Below are 22627 nucleotides of genomic sequence, written 5' to 3' on the forward strand. Positions count from 1 at the left end.
AAAAAGTGACTTATGCTACGTTCAAAATAAACGGCTCATTTATCATTGCGAGTGGGATTAGATTACCTTAGCAGACTCCATTAATGTAATTGACGTATTATGGGATAAAAAAATATAAAAATTAGACAATCTTGAACGTTATTACAAGGGATCACAATTTGATTTAATTTTCTACTAAATGTGACTCTTTTGACATTCTTAAGTCATAATAATAAGACCGGAAATAATGTCAATAAATTTGACATTCTTACAACGTCATAAACCAAAGGACCGGAAACAATGTCAATAAATTAAAAAAATATATTCACTGTGACACAATAACAGAAATCGATCATTCAAATATAGAACGTGATGATATTTTTATCTGTACCTATAAGCATATCTTTTTAATCTGTATATTTAATATCGTTCAATACATCAAAATGTCATTATAGATATATTTTCATAGTCATAAGTGCATATAAAATGTTTAGATTTTTTTTCTTTTTTTAACACGTTTTAACGTAATAATATTGTGTTAAAAAAAGCTTTTTTTCGGCAACATTGTTGGCGCGGCTGTTTTTGCGACGGAGGGCAACAGTAAAGAATCCCAACAGCGAACTTCCGCGCCCGTTACTACCGGCCCATTAAAACCGCTTACCTGGACAAAAAACTTTGGAACCCAGTTAAGTTCAACTCATTCATTTCTCGAGTGGCCTCCAGTGGTCCGCGGGGCCCCTAATTTCCTTTCATCTCCACAATTTCTGTTCGAACCTTCGATTGTGGTGCAAAAAAAAGGAAATTAAAAAACTATTGATCGAACAAACACCACTTCAGACGCCATTGTCGGCCATGTTGGAAATCGTTTTTGACAGGTAAGCTAATGCGCGTCAAAATAAATGTTTTAAGAGGCAATTGAAATAAAAAAACGGTTCATGTACATCGATTAATGCGAACTTTAAACAATGAAATTTATTTATACATTAACTTTTTTTTTCATTAATAAAACATACCCTTAAAACTTTCCAGATGCATTTCTTTCCATTTTGTTGTAATTTTGGGTTTTTATTTTAGCTTCCTATAGCCACATTAATAAAGAAATTATCAAATACACACAAAAACGGTAAACAAAAATAAATATTAGTCGCGTATATGGGTAACACTATTTTTTAGTTCTTATTACAATTTTTTTTATTGTTTCTATAGTATATTTGAATGCGTCGTATTATTTAGATATTTAAGAACTGGTGGTTTTAATACAATTACAGCCTACTTCAGTTGCCGATGACATACTAGAATTAAATATCGCCTGATTTTAAACAATAAATAAATAGACCACTAGTTAAATAAGCTTTTATTTATATACTAATATCTTTCTCAAGTCAGATGTGAGCCTACGTTTCATTTACGAAAGTATATTCAAAATTCTTATGAACGCACCCAAGCCATGTTTGGAACTATCCGCTACCTATATACAGGGTGATTGGTTATAGGTGTAAGTCTTAAAGATTGTTTCTAACAAATATGCTTGTCTTGTCTCAGCGAGCTGGTTTCCGCAGCCAAGAGGCATTGCGCTTATTTTGCATCGAAGTTGGGCATAGTCAAGGCAACCCAACCTCTCGACAAATCCCAGTAGACCCTTGATGTTGTCATCGATCTCAGGGTGGCGCGTTAGTGATCCGAGGTAGGTAGACCTGTAGGATCCTACCCCCGTACACCAAAGTAGTACGTGAACAGCAGTCTCGTTCTCTTCTAGGCACGCTCTGCACAAAGGACCATCCGTAACGTTTAATGTAAATATATGTTTATTAAAAAGATCCCTGTCACCAAATGCGTCGGGGTCACGCCGGAACAGGTTGTATAGCCGGCAGCATCTTTCGATTGTCGGCACTCTTCTTAGCTAGTCTTCTTCTGTGTTGACTCTTAGTACTCTCCGATACTAGAGATCTCGTCTCACCCATTGATAGAGGGATGAGGGGCTCTGGACTATAAACAACCATACTGGAGCGTCTGAAGGCCAGCCCATCTGCAGCAACATTGACTCTGGAGCCGTAATCTTTTATCCGCTGTAGTGTAACAAGTTTGTTACTACTTACCTCCATTAGACGTTTGAGACACTTATATATTAATCTAGAGTTCAATCTGTAACAGTAGAGCTAGTAACGCCGCTCTACTGTCAGAGAGAATTCGAAAGGAGAAACTTATTACTCTCCTAGCAGTCAGGGCGGCGTCAGCATTTTTTATACCCACGCATTTAGCTTGAAACACTGTGCTGTGATTACTTATCGGCGTTACTATGCTGATGTTCAAGCCTTCCGAGAGACAAATATGTTATAGATCGGAGTTCCCCAAACTTTTTTGTGTCGTAGACCCCTTACCATGTTTTTCCGTGTTGGGTAGACCCCCTACTTACCTGATATTGATGTCCTGTAAATTTCTAACTGTAGTGAAGTTTAGTGTTAAAAACTTAAAGTTAATAAAAAAAACAAGTTAATTTTATAAACATATATAATATTTTTTTTACTTCATAGGTACTTTTATAAATAATGTAAATGTTTTGATATTATAAGATATTATGATGTAAGTAAATAGGTACTATCAGTGTATGTGTTGAGATCCACTATCGTGGACCCCCATTTTCATTTCATGGACCCCCAGATTTTTTTTCGCTGACGTAGACCCCTTGCAGGATGTCATAGACCACTAGGGGTCGATATAGACCACTTTGGGAATCACTGTTATAGATTAACACATCCGTACATTCATACTTGTAGGTTCTATAAATTAAAACTCGGGGCACTAAGATCGGCAAATCTAGTAGTAAAAACTTCAACTTATAAAATAGTTTTGAAAAAAAAGACAGTTTGACATCTTCACCGTTTATTACCAATATAATCAAATAAATCTCCAAAATTTTAAACATGTATCATGTGCATCTAGTTTTTTTTTTAGGTCCGCGATGTGTGAGCGGCCTAATGTCGCGCGAGTGTATTCGCGTTAAGAAATAGTGTCTTCATTATTCCAGCAGTACGACGCCCACTGCTGGGCAAAAACCTCTCCCGTAGATCCTCGGATTAAATGAACGACGCCTGGATCTTTTATTCCGACGACATCCAATAGTTGAACATCCTACGCGATTAACAATAAGAGACGCGTACGTACTTTCTAAAGCTGGTAAACGTGAACACTGCTTTCCTTTTCAATTTTCTTAACGTGAATAAACAATATTTCTACTTGTGGTATTTACAGTACAAATTGTACCTTCACGCTATTACTTCAAACAGGGTAAGTCAAAGTTAGAATTAGTTGTACATTTTTTTGTCAGTCCTTATGCATTACAAAGGCGGGTGCATGGTTTTCAAGAATAGGGCGACCACACGTACGTCTGAAGACACCAAGAGCAATGGTATGTGTAGTCACGTGACGCCACTGTCTATATATAGATAACCGACAGACAAATCTTACAACTAAATATGTTATTTTATTATTAAATTTACAATGAAAATTTTCCTAAATTTTCTTGTTTTTTTTTAGACTAAATTGACATTGGAAAAGTATCATTTAGATATAATAGAATATTACATAAGTTGTGTAGGGCAACACTATGACACGTTACGTGGTCTTGATCCCAAATATATATATATATATATATGTGTGTGTGTGTGTGTGTGCATATATATATACATTATTCTTACATGAAATATCAAATGTCAAAAAAATCCCTACAAGTGTAGTTGTCTTCTATACATTATCAATAAGAAATATTTAATAATTTTTTTTACCCAGATTCGGGTCCAATTAAAGTGCGCAATGCGACTTCATGAGACAGAGACCAGATATTTTAGATCTCTGATCTACGACGCTCAGATATGATCTTCAAAGTTTTCAATCCATAGTTTTGATACGATTAAAACCCTAGTACGCAACGTAACTCTGTATTCGCATCAAAGACCATAATAATCGCAAGATTTCTATGATTTTTGATTTGAATATTGTATATATTTACTAATATGACTGTAAATATATATAAAATATTTATAACAAATAAAAAAAATCTTTACACGTTAATTATTACAGAATTCAGTTATTTTGATTGCTTTTAGATAATATACGTATATATTAAGTTTCAGTCTTTCTAATGTTAATATTCACATATTATTAGACAGGAGAATATATAACAGAGTTCGTGTCTATGGATTGAAATCTTTGATGTCAAAGATTTATTTATTTATAAAGTGGAACAGATGCCTCTAGTCCTGAGCTCAACGCCATGTGGAGCCCTGGTTGCCTTGATACCTATGGGAGCCGGAGGTCGGACGCCGATCGGACTGTGGTCCTCTTGTGTATTTCTGGCCTCCGTGATAACCCTGACCACTTCCTTGATGATTTTGTCCGCCTCCGTGGTGGCCCTGCCCATATCTGTTGGACTGGTAGCCGCCGTGGCCCTGGGAAGTGTAGCCCTGGCCTCCCTGGTTGTATCCCTGACGGTACCCCTGCCGGTGCTGATTTTGCCCGTACTCCTGACCGTTCTGATGGCTGTTGTGGTCGGGCTGCGTGTTGTAGGCGCGCGCGGCGGGGTTGTGCGGTATGTACCCACTGCGCTGCGGACCAAACGACTGCGAACGTTCTGGAACAATTCAAAACCACAGATAAAGATAAAATTCGTTTATTCAAAATTGGAACTTTTCACAGAACTCCTATTGATCATCAATTATCTATTTTATTTTTGACTCTACTCTGCTTCGAAAGTTGTTATAGTTGTAGAGAAGGAGTATGAAGAAACTCCACAAAGACATATCTTTAAATATAGTTTAACACAGATTTATACATATACACTTTATCAGATATAGCCTGTATGAAATCAAATCAGGCGACATTACATCGCTGCCGAGGATTCTTGTCATTTAAATATTCGTTTATTGACTAATAAACTTATTCAATTAATTTACTTTTAATGTGCGTTTTGAATTTTGTTCGAGACAATCTAATAATGTTTTGCAACATTTTATTCAAAAATATGATTCAGATAAATCCGAGTAAAACGTGTTGGACTATATCATCTTTATTTTTGATAATTTATTTGCTTGTTACAAGGTTCGAACTAACCACACTGAATCCGAATCCACGATTAATATATATATATATATATATATATATATATATATATATATATATATATATATATATATATATATATATATATATATGTTACGTGTACGCTAATGAATGGAGATATGTGACTTTAACTAAGTAAACCGTATTTTTATGCATGTATTTAATTTAAAAAGTTCTTTAGCAAAAACTGGTATGTATTTTTATTTTGAAAATAATTTTTAATTGATTATGCAGCCTGGGTTGTCGATAAGGTCGCGGAAAGCCGCCGGATGCAGGTAGAGCAAGATCGATCATCGAAGCGATGTTTGGGATAAGGTCTACACCGTGCAGTGGATATCTATCAGTTGAAAAGTGGTAGAATGTCGCTTGGTAATGATCTCAATACCGCTAAGTATATTTTTGAAAAAAAAAATATCTACTCAAATCAGGACACGGTTGGATGATAATAAAAAACAACGTGTATCTATCATTTCTTACGTTCAACGTCTTTTCTACCATACCACCGTTTGGCGATGGGATTCCCCGCAAACGAACCTTCAGTTAGAACTACCTACATATAGTGGGAGTGTAATTCGTGGACATGGCCCATATTCCGTGCGACCGCCGCACCGTTTCCTGAATTACTACAACTACACGATACCAGTGGCACACCGAGAGTTTCAGAATAAAGACATCAAGTGTTCAGTAAAAACAAATCGGACCCAACTGTACACTCCGTCAAAAGTCGACATGTCACCAACCTAATATCAGATAAAGAACGACATCGCAAATTTCGAGATTATTACAGAAAAATAATCGAAGAGGCTATAAAAAAAAACTTAAGAAATATAAGGTTGGGTAAATTGGTAAAAGAAATGTTAAATAAAAAATAACATAAGGAGTTTTTAATTGTAAACTAAATTATATCAAAGATTATGGCGAAGGAAGAAAGGCGATACGTGGAAGGGTTGTAAATGAAAGGAATGTAACTAAAGAGAATATAATGAATAAAAGAGGACAGCAATAGAGATTGTGAAATATGAGAGAGGAGAACAAAAATAGAATCTTAACAATGAAAGAATTCTAGCTAAATAATGTCCACCTCAAAAACGATATTGAAAAAGCGTAAAAAGAAAGTCGACATGGTATGTCGATTTTATTCAAATTTTCTATACAAGAACATTTCCTTTTTCTTAAGACATTGTTATATATTAAAAACGACAGATTATTGATTAGTATTTATTTTAACATAGTGATCCGTATCTCGGTGTGACGCCAGCCTAACTGCGGCAGCTGGAAGTGGCTGACAAGTGTTTAATCGTGCGCTTTATGTCGCTCGCGTTGAGATATAGAGAAGCTAGAAGCGGCAGTGGCACTCGGGGTAGGAACATAAGAACCACACTTGCCGGCCACTTTGCAACTGCACCGGGCAATAATAGGCAAACTATCCAGAAACAAAACTTTAAATATATATATATATATATATAAATAACACATAAATACTAGCTGATCCCGCAAACGTTGTTTTGCAAAAAAAAATTTAATTAACAAATAAAAATAACGGTTTATCGTAGAGGGGTAAAAATTTAGGGTTGTATGTATTTTTGTATGCTGTATGATAAATAAATAAAAAAATAAAAATTCGTCAAAAAATTTTAAGGGTGAACAACCCTTATCACTTAGGGGTATAGAAAATAGATAGTAGCCGATTCTCAGACATACTGAATACGCATGTAAAATTTGGTAAAAATCGGTCAAGCCGTTTCGGAGGAGTTCAAGTTCGAACACCGTGACACGAGAATTTTATATATTAGATTATAAAGCTTGTCGACTGGTAGTCGGATCATAGGTCGCTGGTTCGATTTTCGAGACAATTTTATATAATTCACACTCTGTGCAATAATTATATAGAATTGCCACTGCTCAGAAATAAGTTTCCAGAAGATGATCAGCAGAGTTCTCTGCGTACCATAATACATACTACAGTAGCCATCCCTGCCTGCCAACATAGATATCTTTGGGACATGCCGCAGACGAATCGACCACAAAGATATAGATATTTTTCAAATACATACCTAGTTTAGTTTTTTACTATATGTATATTTTATTCGTAATTTGTTTTATCGAGTAGGTTCAGTGATATAAATATATATATACTATCCAGATATTGAAATAAAAATCGTGTACATGTAATTGACTTGTTGAAATCTATACAAATAAATAAAATCGGATTGTGTGTTTGTAATATTAATAATAAACACTTTTATATATATACGATACATATATCAAAACTACTTTTTAATTTTTGTCAGTATATTTGTTCCGGCTAATCTCTGTAATGGCTGGAGCGATTATGACTAGACTCATACTGGCAGGTAGCTGATGTACTAAAGAATAACTAGGCTGCATTTATTTTAGAAAAATTCTTCAACGAATAAAAAAAACGATATATATTTTTTTGTTAAATTTCACACGGATGGAGTCGCGTGCACAGCTAGTATAATATAAGCTTCGCGGACCAATAGAAACACTGTTTGGTTTTTGATAATAGAGATAGGTGTCCACTATTATAACAATCTATGGGGAAAGCCTATGACCGCCAATTCACTTCCCACTAGATGATGACTTCCTTGAAAATACTTTCATCACAGCTGATACGCTCACTGCTAAACTATTGGCCTTCTCCAAAGCTCGCCACGATGATCAGTCTTACATTGCCCGCGTCCAGCGACCTCATGTGACTTTGAAAAATTACTACGAATTCTTCTTCTTCTTCCTTCCCTTTTCCCTTTATTTGGGGTCGGGTCTCCTTATCAATTTGCGCCAGGCCACTCTATCCTGGGTTGTCCCTGCATCAAGTTGAAGGGTTTCCAGCTCCTTTCTGATATTAGACCACCACGTAGCTTTTGGACGCCCTCTCCCTCTTGGGAATTCTGGGAGGCTTAAGGCAGTTTTTAAATTACTACGAATAATTAAAAATAATAATTAAACAAAGATATAATGGTAATGATGTTAGCCGTTCCAACATCTCTATATCCACGTTTCAAACGGCTTAAGGCGAGAAAGGTACCGAAGCACATCAAAGTCCTCAGTGTAAAAGGATCGGCAGTCGATGCGGGAGACCATCGGGGCTGCGTTCAGCGGTACGGCAAACAAAGATTTACGCTTCGACCTCTCAGCCGGCTTACTGCGTCACCGCGGAGGAAAGCTAAGCTTAAAGATCGATCCTAATTTCCACGAAACATATCCTTTGAGAATACTCCATGAAAACTGAATTAATCTTGTTAAACACTTTGGTACGAGTCGGCATTTATCTTGTTTTTATATTGGGGACGAAATCTTCAGAATGGACCTGATGCTCTGCCCTCTGGCAGAAGAACCGGCGTTATATTCCTACCCACTAAAATACCGTCAGTGGTCATCTTCTGTTCTGTACCAAGGATCCCAATTTCCACGAAACATATCCTTTGAGAATACTCCATGAAAACTGAATTAATCTCGTTAACCACTTTGATACGAGTCGACATTTATCTTCTATATCGGGGGCGAAATCTTCATAATGGACCTGATGCTCTGTCTTTTGGGAGAAGAACAGGGTTATATTCTTACCCACTAAAATCCCGTCGGTGGTCATCTTCTGTACTGTACCAAGACACGTACCGAGAGAAAACTGCACTAACACATACCAGCTGCGACATTGACCACGTCTTTCTGCTTGCCAAATTTGTTATGAGAGTGTTTTACATACAGATAAACAATTTTATATTATTGACACTTTGATCATTAATTATATAGGATTACTGGGGAGCACTCTGTGTTTGGCATTAATCGGTGTAAAATAACTCCTGAAGATGCCCCGTGGAGGGGTGAAACACGTGTTGATTGATTTGGCGGTGGCAGTTGTGTGATTCGCATTGTTTGCCGCATACGCATTTATCAGCGGGCTGGCGGGCGGTGCAATTTGTTGCACGACTACTACTGCATGTGCGGTGGCTAAATATTAGTCCTTTTCTAACTTAGGATGGACTTCCGCAAGGTAACGTCTGATTCCATTAAATATTATATAGGATTGTCACTGCTTACAAGTTTTCATAGTATGAGCAGCAGCGACCTCTGATAATATAATACACTACACTGCGATCGCCAACCTCGCCTTCCAAGCGTGGCGATTATGGTATATTCCTCCATATATATTTTGGAGGGGGCCTATGATGACGGAATAAAAAGTGTTTCGTTAAATAAAATAATTTTTGCGACTAGAAACATGGTTTCGGAGAATCTGACTTATTCTAACAGACAATAACTTGACAGATTCAAAATCTCCGGCGTTTGAGTTTGCCACTTGGGTAAGTAGCGTATAACCCAAGTGGCATATGCAAAGTCCCTGGTGTCGAGGCAGCAGGACGTAGACTAACAGGTTAGTCTTAGCTTGGTCCGCTATTTACTCGTTTTTTAGGCCCCTTTTTCGGCGACCTCCCGTTCCCCTATCATTCTTTAGGACAGGAACTTTGATTTCATTAATTTTTCTTCTTTCATCCATCACAATATCTGACATTCTATCTGTTTCATTTCTTCACATCACACAGACCTAGACACGTCTGCCAAGCGTGGCAATTGTTTTATGTTTCGAAGGTATAATTGGGGAAGGTTTGTCCCTTGCAGTGGACGTATGTAGGCTGAAACGACAGGTATTGGCAATTGCAATTTCCTCCACGTGCTACTACCAAATTCTAAACGTTCATTGTTTTGCAAAGAATCTAACAAGAAACTCGTCAGTTACAATCTATAATTAAAAATTCTTTAAGATTTCCATTGAAAGATATAGCGCTCTTATCATCACAATGACTGGTCTTGCACTGCTCGCATGACTCCTGTGAGACCTTGACTTTGTCACCTGTGCACCTGGGTATCCCCCGCCGCGCGTCGTCAGTGACTTTCGGATTCACGATCGATTTGTCCCGCCACTTTAGACAAGCAATCCATCAAGCTACGTCGATGGCCTTAATTATTCTGCGGATCTCCACATTATTACAGACACCTTATCCCAAAATTAATAAATCGATTTTATTTAATCGGAAATTTAGTGTTACAAGCTAAATATACCTTGTATCGAAAGATCGCTGTTTCTTTTTGCTTGCCAAAGAGTAGGTCACAGACTTAAACCCACCAACCCCAAAATGACCCAAACGAGGCAAAGCAGAGAATCAAACCGAGCACCGGCAACACGTAGCGCGTAATTGCAAGCGTCGAGGGCGTAAGTGGGCACGCCATTAGACGCCTTTGTCTCGTGGCGCCCACAGTGGGGCTGCGACGCCACTCGAAAGCGATTTTTTTTCACACAAATTACCTTCTATTATCTTTGCTTTCAGCGCCCTACAGTTCATTCGATTCCTTAATCTAGATTTCACTCGGATGATATCGTAATTATTATAGACGATTATTGCTTTGCATTCAGTGTTATACAATTTTATTTTGTATTTACTGTACATAGATTCCTTTAGTTTCTTAGAGTAAACAAGAGCGATTAAATATCAATCATTTTGTATAATCAGACTTCATCATTATGGCAGCCGATGGAGGCCCACTGCACATGCCTCCACCAAAGATCACGACTGTCTTACACTGCCTCCATCCATCAATATCCCGTGACTTTGACTACGTCGTTTGTACACCTCATGTGACCTACTGACGCCAAAATCAAACCTAAAAATTACTAACAAATTATCAGTTGATTTAGTATTCATTCATTTGTAAATACTACCACATAGATCCAGTATGAAAAGCCACCTCTTCAAAAAAAAATCACAGTAAAATAATGTTGGAAGTTTAAGAAACTTTCATCCTTAAGAGGCTTTGACTGGAAGAGTAGAAATGTGTACACATACGCTCTATCTCTATGCAAAAAAGAACGACTTATAATCATCCTGTAGAATATACAGGGTGATCTGTTATAGATGTAAAAAAAAAGTTTACAGAGGAAAATATAACCTATTCGCTGCCAAGCTATGATACATCTTATGCAAAACTAAATGGTTTTAGAAATAATAACATATTGATAATAAAGTATGAAAAATCGCTTTAAAAATTCATATTAATACATATTAAAATTAATTATTGATTGCACTTAGTAGTAGTTGAATTAGAGAATTGGCGCATTCTAACGGATTTTCAGAGTGATATAGTCGAAATAGATAAAAAAGATTTTAGCTGAAACACGAACTACACATTTTACTCTTCAAAGATTTCACCCTGTATACAAAAGATTCATTAGTAAACGACAACCTTTTCTCATTATTAACGAATACTCTAGTTTTCGGATCAAACGAGAAAGATTGTAGATTTGTAAATGTTTTTTCCCGTGCCTGAATAAGACAAAACCGCGCATCAAATTGCTCGGAAACATCGCATTAATCAAACGCACGACTACCTACAGCAGAATGCACTAGCGCAAAGTAAACTACAACCTTATTTTCGAAGTGATACTTGGGTAATTTTTAATGAGCCGTGCATGCGGAACTGTATCGTTGGGAAGCCGCATATCGTTGTTGACAAATCATTGCGATAATTTTTTTTAACTTCTAAGATTACTTATTGCCAAAAGTTTAAGCATTATTGACCTGACTTCCACTTCTATGATAATTTGCAGATTACGAAATGAAAGATCTATAACCTATCAACCTGTAGAATATACAGGATGATATGTTATAGACGTTAAAAGTTGTTTACGCGAATTTAGAACTCATTTGCCGTCAATTAATGTATAGTACACCCTATACAAAGATCGTTTTGCAAATTCATATTACTACATATTAAAATTAATTATTATCTACTTTATTTGAGTTATTGCCCAAATTTAAATATATTTTTTGACCTTGAATCCACTTCGTAATCTAATTTGCAGGTTGCTTCCCCAAAGATCACCACGATGGCTGGTCAACCATTGCCCGAATCTAGCGACTCGTGTTAACTATGTCACCTATCCACCTGGGGGGGGGGGCTGCCCACGCCTGGTCTACCGGCTTGTGGTCGCCACTCGAGAACCTTTCAGCACCTACGGCCATCATCGGTCGCACGAGCCATTTCAGACGTGCTATTCTTAGAGAAACATCGGTGATTTTAGTTCATCTGCAGATATCCTCATTCCTGATTCGAAATCGCAGCGAAACTCCGAACATAGCCCTCTCCGTTGCCCTCTGAGTGACCTTCACCCTAATGAAGCTTTTTTGATTAAATTCAAACATTATATAGGAAAGTAGAAGGTATATAATATCATAAATAGATAATATTAGTGTATAAGATATAAAGCTGAGATAGAAAGAGTTAAATTAGAACTAAATTGATAGGATATAAACGAGTGAAAAAACAAAAATGGTATACCATCATGCTAAAAGCCATTTAATAGATGACACGCATGCATGATTAAACATTAAAATTAAGATTCACATTAAAGAGAAAGAGATAGAGTTAAATCATTTGATATAGTAAATTAAGAAAGAAAAAAGAACACATGTACATGTGGTAATATAACGTCTCTACCATTTTAGAGTAGAGTTGTATGAATAACGACTATCAATAAAAAAAGACACTTATCACCCTGAAACTATATTTAAATGCGATAGGTAACACTTCAATACAAAATCTACACGGACAAATGGAAAACAAAAATTAATATGCAGTAATCCGAATTTCGTGAACGATTTTTTTTACTGTATTATTATTGCGTTAGTTGTATTATCGAAACCATTGATCTTTGGATAGGGTGTACAAAACAATACAGTTGACAGCAAACGATTTATACTTAATGGAATCAGGCGTTACCTCGCGGAAGTCCATCCTAAGTAAGAAAAGTTGTTACACCGATTAGTGCCAAACACAGAGTCTCTGTGAGACTCTATGAGACTATAACTCCTGAAGATGCCCCGTGGAGGGGTGAAACACGTGTTGAGTAATTTGGTGGTGGCGGTTGTGTGATTCGCATTGTTTGCCGCATACGCATTTATCAGCGGGCTGGCGGGCGGTGCATTTCATTGCACGACTACCACTGCATGTGCGGAAAGTGGCTAAATATTGGTCCTTTTCTTACTAACGATTTATACATTCATCTCTTTTAAGCTTTTATACTTATAATCAGTGACCTGAAAATATGCAAATAGCAGGTATTGGTGTGACAACGACGCCATTCTCAAAAGGTTTAAACTGAACCCACATGGTTCGGAGGCATTCTAATTTAGCGAGACGCTAGAGCACTCCAGGGCTTCGCCCCATGCACCCGCGCGGCGCAGTTTAAAGAGAAACAAGAGCGGGCAGACATAATAGGCACCTAATGGACGCCGGCGCGACACATTCATCACGTGAAAGCGCGCCAAATAAGAGCAATGGCGGCGCGCGCCAAAATTGTACGATGACGCGAGCCGGTGTTGCCAGACGCGGGAATTATAATTACCATCGGCGGTTTTTCCACATTCGTTTTTCATACGGGTAACATTCAACCAGCTTTTTGAATTTTATTTTTGTCTGGTCACTGTATTGTACATGTGTACATGTATATATATATTTTTACATTAAAAATTAGCGATTTATTTTTCTCATCGTGCCACTATAATTAAAAAATTTGTGTTCACATTGAACTTTTAAAAAAACCTGTAAGAATTCGACGCGCCGCTAGTGGGAATATCATTGTCTGTTATAAATAAACGAATTAGTTAATATGTGAAGTAAGACCTACTAAATATACTAAAGCCTCTTTCTAATTTTAATTTTCTTAGTCCTAGTTTAACTTCATTTTTAATAAGCTGGCTTTACCATTGATGGAACTAGAAAACTGATACAGATCTAACTGTATGTTTACACGGCAAAACGTTAAAGAAAAATCTTTGAAAAAATTTCGCAGTTTCTTTAAAACAATTTCTTGTGTATATTTTTTTTTGTTTAAAGGGAAAACTCGCAGCGCGCTAAGACCGGCGCGTAAATTTGTCGGAAGGCTGAAATAAACGTGACGGCGGAGTCCACTCGAAAGGCGCGCGGAGGTTGCGGGTTCGAACCGGCCGGGATAATTAGAGACGCGTGCTCAAGGGCCCAGCCTTCGGTGCACGGGTTTGGGGTCCCTTAGGTCTTGGACGCGAGCGTTGTTCCTTCAAGATGTATACATTCTAGAATGTTCGCACGTAACGTAATAATTGGTAGACTCTGTGTTTGGCACTAATCGGTGTAACATAACCCCCGAAGATGAACTAGAGTGTTCGAAGGTGTATTTACATATGTACGGAATATTTACAATGTACACTAACCTAAGGCAACGGAAGCGAACACATCGCTGATGGCTTCGAAATTCAAATCGGCTTTCGAATTAAAATTCGAACGCCCATGAATGATTTTAAATACGTGTCATGGCCGTAGTTGCCAGCAATACGAAACGTAAACGATACAAGTACTCAATAAAAATACTTTACAAGGTTTTTAATGGAATCAGGCATTACCTTGCGGAAGTCCATCCTAAGTAAGAAAAGGATCAATATTTAGCCCGCCCGCTAGCCCGCCGTGCTCACACTCTGTGTTTGGCACTAATCGGTGTAACATAACTCCTGAAGATGCCCCGTGGAGGGGTGAAACACGTGTTGAGTGATTTGGTGGTAGCAGTTGTGTGATTCGCATTGTTTGCCGCATACTCATTTATCAGCGGGCTGGCGGGCGGTGCACTTTGTTGCACGACTACCACTGCATGTGCGGAAGTGGATAAATATTGGTCCTTTTCTTACGTAATAATTGTATTTAATTATAATATGTTGTCTGCTATGTCACTTATATCGTGGTGACAAGTACAGGTTCTCAATATAGCCATATCACCCGTATTCAAGTGACAACAAGAGTTATCATGATCAACTGGGCGACTATTTACAAACAATTTTAATTTTTAACACGATGATAGTTGAACTGTTAAGAAAATGGTAACACGGCAAATGCTTTATGTCATTTCATTGGATACCATATTGCAACTAGTTACATATAGAAATAAAGACATGAGATAATAGAAACCATGCTGCGGATACAAAAGAAGAACTACTGCTTAACAGAGAGTAATGGAGACACGTGGAAGAGTATTAGAGAAGTTTGCGGCAGAAAATATGACGGTACATACACAATCTGGTCTAGTTACCAGTACAAAAAATGTTGTTTGTTGTACCTTTGTCTACGCCTCATAAAATTGGTTAACACTTGGTTGGACGTTGGAGTGACTTATCATGTCATATGAATAAATGAAGTCTGCCAATAAATACATACACTTGTCTTGCCAATAAATACATACACTTGTCCGATGTTTGGTTCATCGTATTACATATCCAAAATAGAGTAAATATAAGTTAAATTTAAGTTATAAGTTATTAAATATATAGTTAAACATAATAATACACAGTGAGACCGTAAACATCTTGAGACAAGAAGGGTACGCTCGTTAACCTTGCAACTTCGTTAATTACAAAGCTTTTCAAACGAATATAAACTTCAAACTGAATCTCTGTATATTTTACGCACGGGACTGGCGTCGAAATGAAACTAAAGAACCGATTTTATATCGACAGAACAAATTTAATACAACCTCTTTTTCTTCCCAGGTTAAAATTTCTCGCTTTAAACCTTCTTTCTCATGTTAAAGTTTATACATAAATTTTGGTACAATATATTTCTTGCAATCAAACTCCGCAAGTGGAACTGGACAGGCCACACGCTCACAATGGACCCTGATCACATACCGTGGCAAGCCCTAGAATGGAATCCTCAAGGAAAGCGAACACGTGGCCGCCCAAAGCAAACCTGTCGGACAATCACTGCGGAAGTGAAGGCAGTTGGAATAACGTGGAGCGAAGTAAAGCGCGAGGCTCAAGACCGCTCGGGATGGCGACGTACTGTGGGCGCCCTCTGCCCCATCTTGGGGACATAGGAATAAATGAATGAATGATATTTCTTGTAAACTTTCTTGTCCAAAATATCATTTCCCAATAGGGCTAGTAGGAAGAGACATGAATCCAGCGTCTTCCAACAACCTGTTAACCGTGTGAACGTCTTACATTGCGCTTGCAGGTCCGTGGTCTTCACTTCGGAACCGTAAGGACACAACTGCCATTTGTTCTGCGCGCTATGGCGTGCCCATTGCAACTTTAACCAGACATTTCGCTGAGCTATGTCAGGTTCTTTCGTTCGTCAACGGATCTCGTCAATTCTGATTCGATGTCGTGAATTCCGAGTTCAACCTATTAGCAATCTATGTCCAGTAGTGGTAGACTTACGGCTGTAATTCGAAAGACTTCCACTCTTGTGCAGTAAACTTACATATTCGAAATATTACTCATGATAAAATTTGTTGCAGAATAATCACGTTGTCACTCTAACCCTTTCGTAACCAGCGCCGGAGTTATCCGGCATCCACCTTGTATTGTGGGGTTACATCCGTTTTAAGATATATCACAGTCAAAAAAATTACTAAGAATTATCCTAACTTCAATTTTTTAATTAATATACCAGTAAAATCTTTTATTATGGAACACAAATCGATCACCACGAATCGAACATCAGCTTACCGCCATGCAATGTGCACACTTCGCGGCGCACATGCCCGGTTCAGTAGCGTCACTTCGGCGGAACGAACTGCTGTAAGGAAAGGGTTTAACTACTTCATCCTTAAATCTCCTGCTTGAATCCGCAATCTACAAATGTATATCGCGGTATTTATTTACTCTCAAAAACGGTTTCCTCGCAAAATCTTTAGTATCAATGAATTTCGTTACATCACTATGAATATATAACGATACATTCCATAGTACTCTAGAGTCCCATGTTGGGCGCCAATATAACGTAGGTATAAGAGGTCAAATCATCAAATACATTATTTAATCGACAGTGCTGCGACTAAGGGTCTTAGAGAAAAAATAGCCTGTTTCTACTATAGCATGTACCTTCCGCATTCCGTGGTCCAATGCTGGGCAAGTGGAACACGGAGCTGCATGAAGAAGTATGTCTTCGAGCCTAATCTTTGCAGTTTCAGTGGTTTTAGAAGTTTCTAAAATATTTATGACAAAGAATTATAAAAGCACGGCTCAAGTTATATGCATTAGAGGATCGGAAAGTAATGTCGTTTCTGTCGATATATTTACAAAAAACCGATTGATTTTTACCGCTCCGACATTGAATATTTGTATACTAGACGGCAAAAGGTTGTTGATAACGAAGGTGAATATATTGTTGATTAGAAATAAAAACTTGTTAAAAATGTAATCGTGTGGATTTAACTTAAGAAAGCGACTTTACATTCCGGTTTTCCTAATACATGGCGACTGAACCCAAGGTAGCAATCGGCACAGGTTTGTCGTGAAAAGGTTCTGTTTTAACGATTTGTGGGTAGTCGGAGTACATCAATCTCTTAATAGACAATCAGCTAATTTCGACTTCGTTTCGAAAGCGTTGTCTCTGTCGCACAAACAATTACATAGGTAGTGTGGGACAGAGATAATGCTCTGCGAAGCCGAAATTAGCAGATAGTCTTTTTCCAAAGGTCGATGTGCAATATTTATCGCCGCGTATTGTAAATCGTTCCACATCATACAATTTCAAACACCACTGCTAAAGAGCGGTCGTTGTACATAATATTGGATAATTTGACAACTTGTAAAAGGTCTGTCATAAATTTGACTAACAGCTGACAAAGTTCAATAAGTATCTCGTGGTTAACCTAAAAGCCTATATAAAAGTTAAATAAATGTACGGAACCCTATGCTATAAGTTGAACGCTCGCTCCTGGCGTACCGGCTAAGCGCGGCTACTCCAAGTGACGAACACGCGACACATGACAAAAAAATTTAAGATTCTGCCTCACATAGCTACACTACTGCATTTTAGTGTTTTAAAATTCGACTTAAGGATTTGTTAGTTTAATCTCAAACGCGGGAGTGCGATGAATTTTGAATTACAAAATCTTCAATACCACCGCTTAGTTTCCGTTAATTGTTTAATAAAGGTAAATATAAAATTAGTTTATTCAAAATTGGAACTCTTGTTGATCGCCAACCTATTTTTTTAATCTATTTTATTTTTGACTCTACTCTGGAATTTGACTTTCAGGAAATTGACTATACTCAGGAATAAAGTCCTATCACATCACATAAGAAAAAAGATTCATAAAAGCCTAGCAAGGTTTTTTATTTATTTTATAATTCGATGAATAAATCAGAAAATGCGATTTCAAATATTTATATTTAACACTCGTAAATATTACTTAAGAGGATACGATATCTCTTTATAATCTGTTAATGGATTTAGGCCAGTCAATAGCGAACATCCAGTAATTTCTAGAACTTTCTTTCATAAATATTAAAGATATATACAATTAGCTTATTTAACTTTTAACTGAATACTTATTGATCGTAAATTATTATCTATTTATATTTTTGAATCTATTTTATTTTGTACTCTACTCTTTCTTAGCAAGGTGTTATAGATCTGGAGAAGAAGCAGGAAGAAACTCCATAACAACACATCTTTTAACAATAGATTTATATTTGTATATATATATATACAAATATATATATACAAATATATATATATATATATATATATATATATATATATATATATATATATATATATACATATATATATATATATATATATACAAATATATATCTATGTATATATACCTTATAAGATGTAGCCTAAATGAAATCAAAATTATCAAGCTACACCAATACCTCGCTTTGCGTCGTTTCGAAGTTGCGTCGCTGCTTAATTAGTACTAATATTCACTGCGTCGTTAGATTTTCGAGGTTGCGTTGTTTTGGGTTCGAGTCTAATTTTTTTTTAATTTTGTTTCCTTTCTTAAAGATGACAACACTTTTGTTTTTAATTGCGCCATGCTATCAAAACTCATGGATTACCTTTCTAACTAAAAATCAACGCAATTTGAATACAGTTTTATTTTCACTTTGTTTTGCTAATTTTAAAGTTTAGTTTCAATTACGTAGTGCGTTGTAATGTAGTGTGTTGTGTTCTTTTCTTAAAAAGAATAATACATTTATATAAATTTTTACGTGTTGTTTCTGGTTACAAAAAAGATAAATATTATTCCAATCTATTTATTGGCAGAGTTATATATTTTTGTTTTTTAAATATTTACTTTGTTCAATTTTCTTTGTAAAAAGTAGTATTTTCGTGACCCTGGAACCTATCTTCGATTTTTACATGGTTTGCTATAGAAAATCTTAATTTACTTTGCGTCGTGTTTTTTTGGAACGTAACCACGACGCAAAGTGAGGTATTGGTGTATATCATTGCCATCCGTATCATTTAAATATTCGCTCATTGAATAGTAAGCCTTTTCCGTCAATTTACTTTCAATATGCACTTTGTATTTTGTATAGCATTGATCACGTGATGTTTAGATAGAGGCATCCTTGAATCTGGTGGGCAGGTCGTCAGTGACCTAACGCAGCTCCTCTTCCTACAACGCGATAGAGCCGACACTCGCACTTAGAGGTCCATGGAACACTAAAAAGTCTCTTTGTTTTATGAAACTTTAAAAAGGTGTAATTGAAATGACTTAACCTACTTGCAAAGTCACCGACTTATATGAACAGTTCATATCTAATATAGTCATAGTTACATGCTTGTATGCTTATAAACTTTATATATATATATATATATATATATATATATATATATATATATATATATACTTCTGTACTACCAGAAGACAATTGTTTTGTTTCAATTCAATTAAGTTTTATTCGTCATAATTTACGTTAGTATGTTCCTCAAAATATATGATTGAGTTATATCATTCTAAATTTGAATTTTTAAATAATTCTTCACCACGATTCGGCAAGTTCAGCGTTGGAAGCTCACACACAAGGTGAACCAGACGACCGTGAAGAGATATCCAACTGGTCCTATTCGAAATGAATTCCCGCAGTGGACATCCCCACGGCTGAACAGATGCCTAATAAAGCCTTAAGGTTCCGTAGTGGACACCAAACGGCAAGCGTATCGTAAAACTTGGATATATATAGTTAAGTTTGGAAGACGCTGAAAGAAAACTTTTACAGAATGGTATTTGAAATCTATTGAGATAAGTTTTTCGTAAAAATATATATTTTGTCATATTATGCCCAGTTCGAGTCCAGCGGTGGACTCTACGCCTAAAATCACGATGAAACACATTATGGAAGGTATCATAATGCCCATCAAGTTATGGGAATTAAAAAAAAATAGGGTAAAGAAGTCGATATAAAATCAACTGCACACGTTCAAACCCGGTGCTCCTGGGGGCGGACGAATAATTAGGACACGTGTCGCTCTGTTACTGGGGTATAACATAATTTGATAACGCCACGCGATTATAAACCCTACAAGGTTAGACATAAAACACAAAACGTCAACGCAGCAAATTGTTTTAAATTTGATTGCTTCAATAAAAAGATATTAATTGGACGTCAAGTCAAGTGGTTTTCAATGCTTGATGAATATAGAATCGGAAGTATACATGCGAAATTGAAAACGTTAGGGGACAGGGAAAGAAAGTTTTCCTTTTTTTTAATTTGGAATGATTATTTCATATTACTTTTTAAACAACCGGATACCGTAAGTGTTAGTGCCAGCCAGTTGCATTGCTCGCGTCTACACTACAAATAATTCAAGTGGTTTCATATCTCGTCTGTAGATATATTTCAAATTTCGAATCAATTCAAATTATCTTTATTCACGTGCATTATTTAAGATTGCGTCCCGATAATCAAATCTGCTACCTACTATCTCAAGTCTCAGGTCAAAAAATTCGTATTACAACATAATATATTATTTACTATCTGTCCATGCAAACTATACTGCCAGACGTCACAGACCTTTTATATCAACCCTTTTCTTAATAATGTATCTGTAGAGATACATCAGAATTAAAAAAAAATGTGACATCAATTTTGAACGCAAAGTAATCATTTGTATGTGAATGTTTATGTAATTTCTTAATTTTCGAACGCTTTTTTAGTTTTTTCTGTTGGCATCTTTGGGTCTTAAAAGTCATGTGGTATGAATATTAATGTAATATAAAAAAAATCTGACAAGTTACGGGTTAAAAAAACATGTAACATATTTCAGAGTGATGTATAGTTCATCACCTAATAAAATGATGATGATTACAGAGTTGTTCACTTTATGTATAATTTAAAATACGTGTAAAATCTTTGTGAATTTTACATCTATCTCCAAAATTTTTTTCTGCTATTAAAGAAACTCACTGTCATACATTGTATACCAGACTAAAATTTAAATGCCACTTGTGTAAAAACCTAAAAAAAAAGTAGTACAAACACTACACCGTTTTTATTGTCCCCTGAATATAACACTCGAAATATCTTACGCAATCTTTATAGTATTACAAACGGGTGAAGAATAAACAAGGCGGGAGTTCGACACCTTTAGCCAGCTGGCGGAAGGGTGAGATAAAAAAATTATATTAAAAAAAAAAACGGAAACTGTATCTTAGGACGCTCGGATATAATAGGAAGTACTCGTCGAGCCATTGTTAACTGAATTGTGAATACGAGACGTACTCACATGTTCCGTATATTTCTAACAAATATATTTATTAACTTAAAAACTTTATAAACATTCTCGTATAGCAGCGAATTTAACGCGGAAGGCTTTCTCTGTCAGTTAAACTATTTTTTTTAATGATCCCCGCTATTGGGACCTCTCGTTCCCCTATCTCGTGTGGGACAGGTACTTTTTATTTCTAATAATTTATTCATATAATTTTTTATTACGAGGGCCAAACTGAAAGTTTTTAGAACTGGCAACTTAAAAGCATTATATGTAAAAAAATAAGTTTAAATTTTGAAAATAGAACTCTTTACCAATAATATTGAGTATACATTTCATTCATTTGTCATTTGTTTTACGATTTGGCGGCAAATTGAAAATTGTCTGTGCACGTCAGAATGAATTTAAGAGACACGAGAAAATTTTCGTGCAATGATTTTTTATGACTTTCGATGTCATATAAGTCAACAAGAAAGTTATGATAGACTTCGATTGGCTTTTCACGATGAAGCCCCAACTCGTGCCACAGTTTACAACTGGTTTAATGAATTCAAACGTGGTCGAACTAATCTCACCGATGATTTGCGTGAGGGACGGCTTTCTACAGCGACGACTGAAGACAATATCAGTGTTGTGCGGCGTATGATAGAGACTGACAAAAGAGTGACCTATCAGCAGATTCGGACAAGTCTAGGCATAGGTATGAGTCAAGTGTACAAAATCCTCCATGAATATTTAGCGGTCAGGAAGCTTTGTGCCCGCTGGATACCGCATAATTTGACCGAGGCTCAAAAACTCCGCCGTGTTGATTGGTGCCGAGAAATGATCCAAAAATTTAACGGAGGTGACTCAAATGCTGTGTTCGACATACTAACGGGTGACGAAAGCTGGATTTACTGTTATGATCCGGAAACCAAAAGACAGTCTGCTCAGTGGGTGTTTCCTTCCGAAGAGTTGCCAACTAAAGTGAAGA

General features: G+C 36.5%; 1 protein-coding gene across 1 annotated transcript in view; it reads right to left on the bottom strand.

Moving 5' to 3' along the window:
* Positions 1–2842: 2842 nt before the first annotated feature.
* The window catches only part of Rat1 (5'-3' exoribonuclease 2 Rat1), a 49739-nt gene continuing 29954 nt past the window's right edge, over positions 2843–22627 (bottom strand). Inside the window, exon 17 of the mRNA XM_068762953.1 lies at positions 2843–4606. Coding sequence (XP_068619054.1) covers positions 4242–4606 — 365 coding nt within the window. The 3' untranslated portion in view covers positions 2843–4241. The remainder of the gene's footprint in view (positions 4607–22627) is intronic.

This window comes from Battus philenor, unplaced genomic scaffold, assembly GCF_028537555.1.
Source record: "Battus philenor isolate CCGP_79_NKW_IND1 unplaced genomic scaffold, ilBatPhil1.0.hap1 SCAF_17, whole genome shotgun sequence".
NCBI lineage: Eukaryota > Metazoa > Arthropoda > Insecta > Lepidoptera > Papilionidae > Battus > Battus philenor.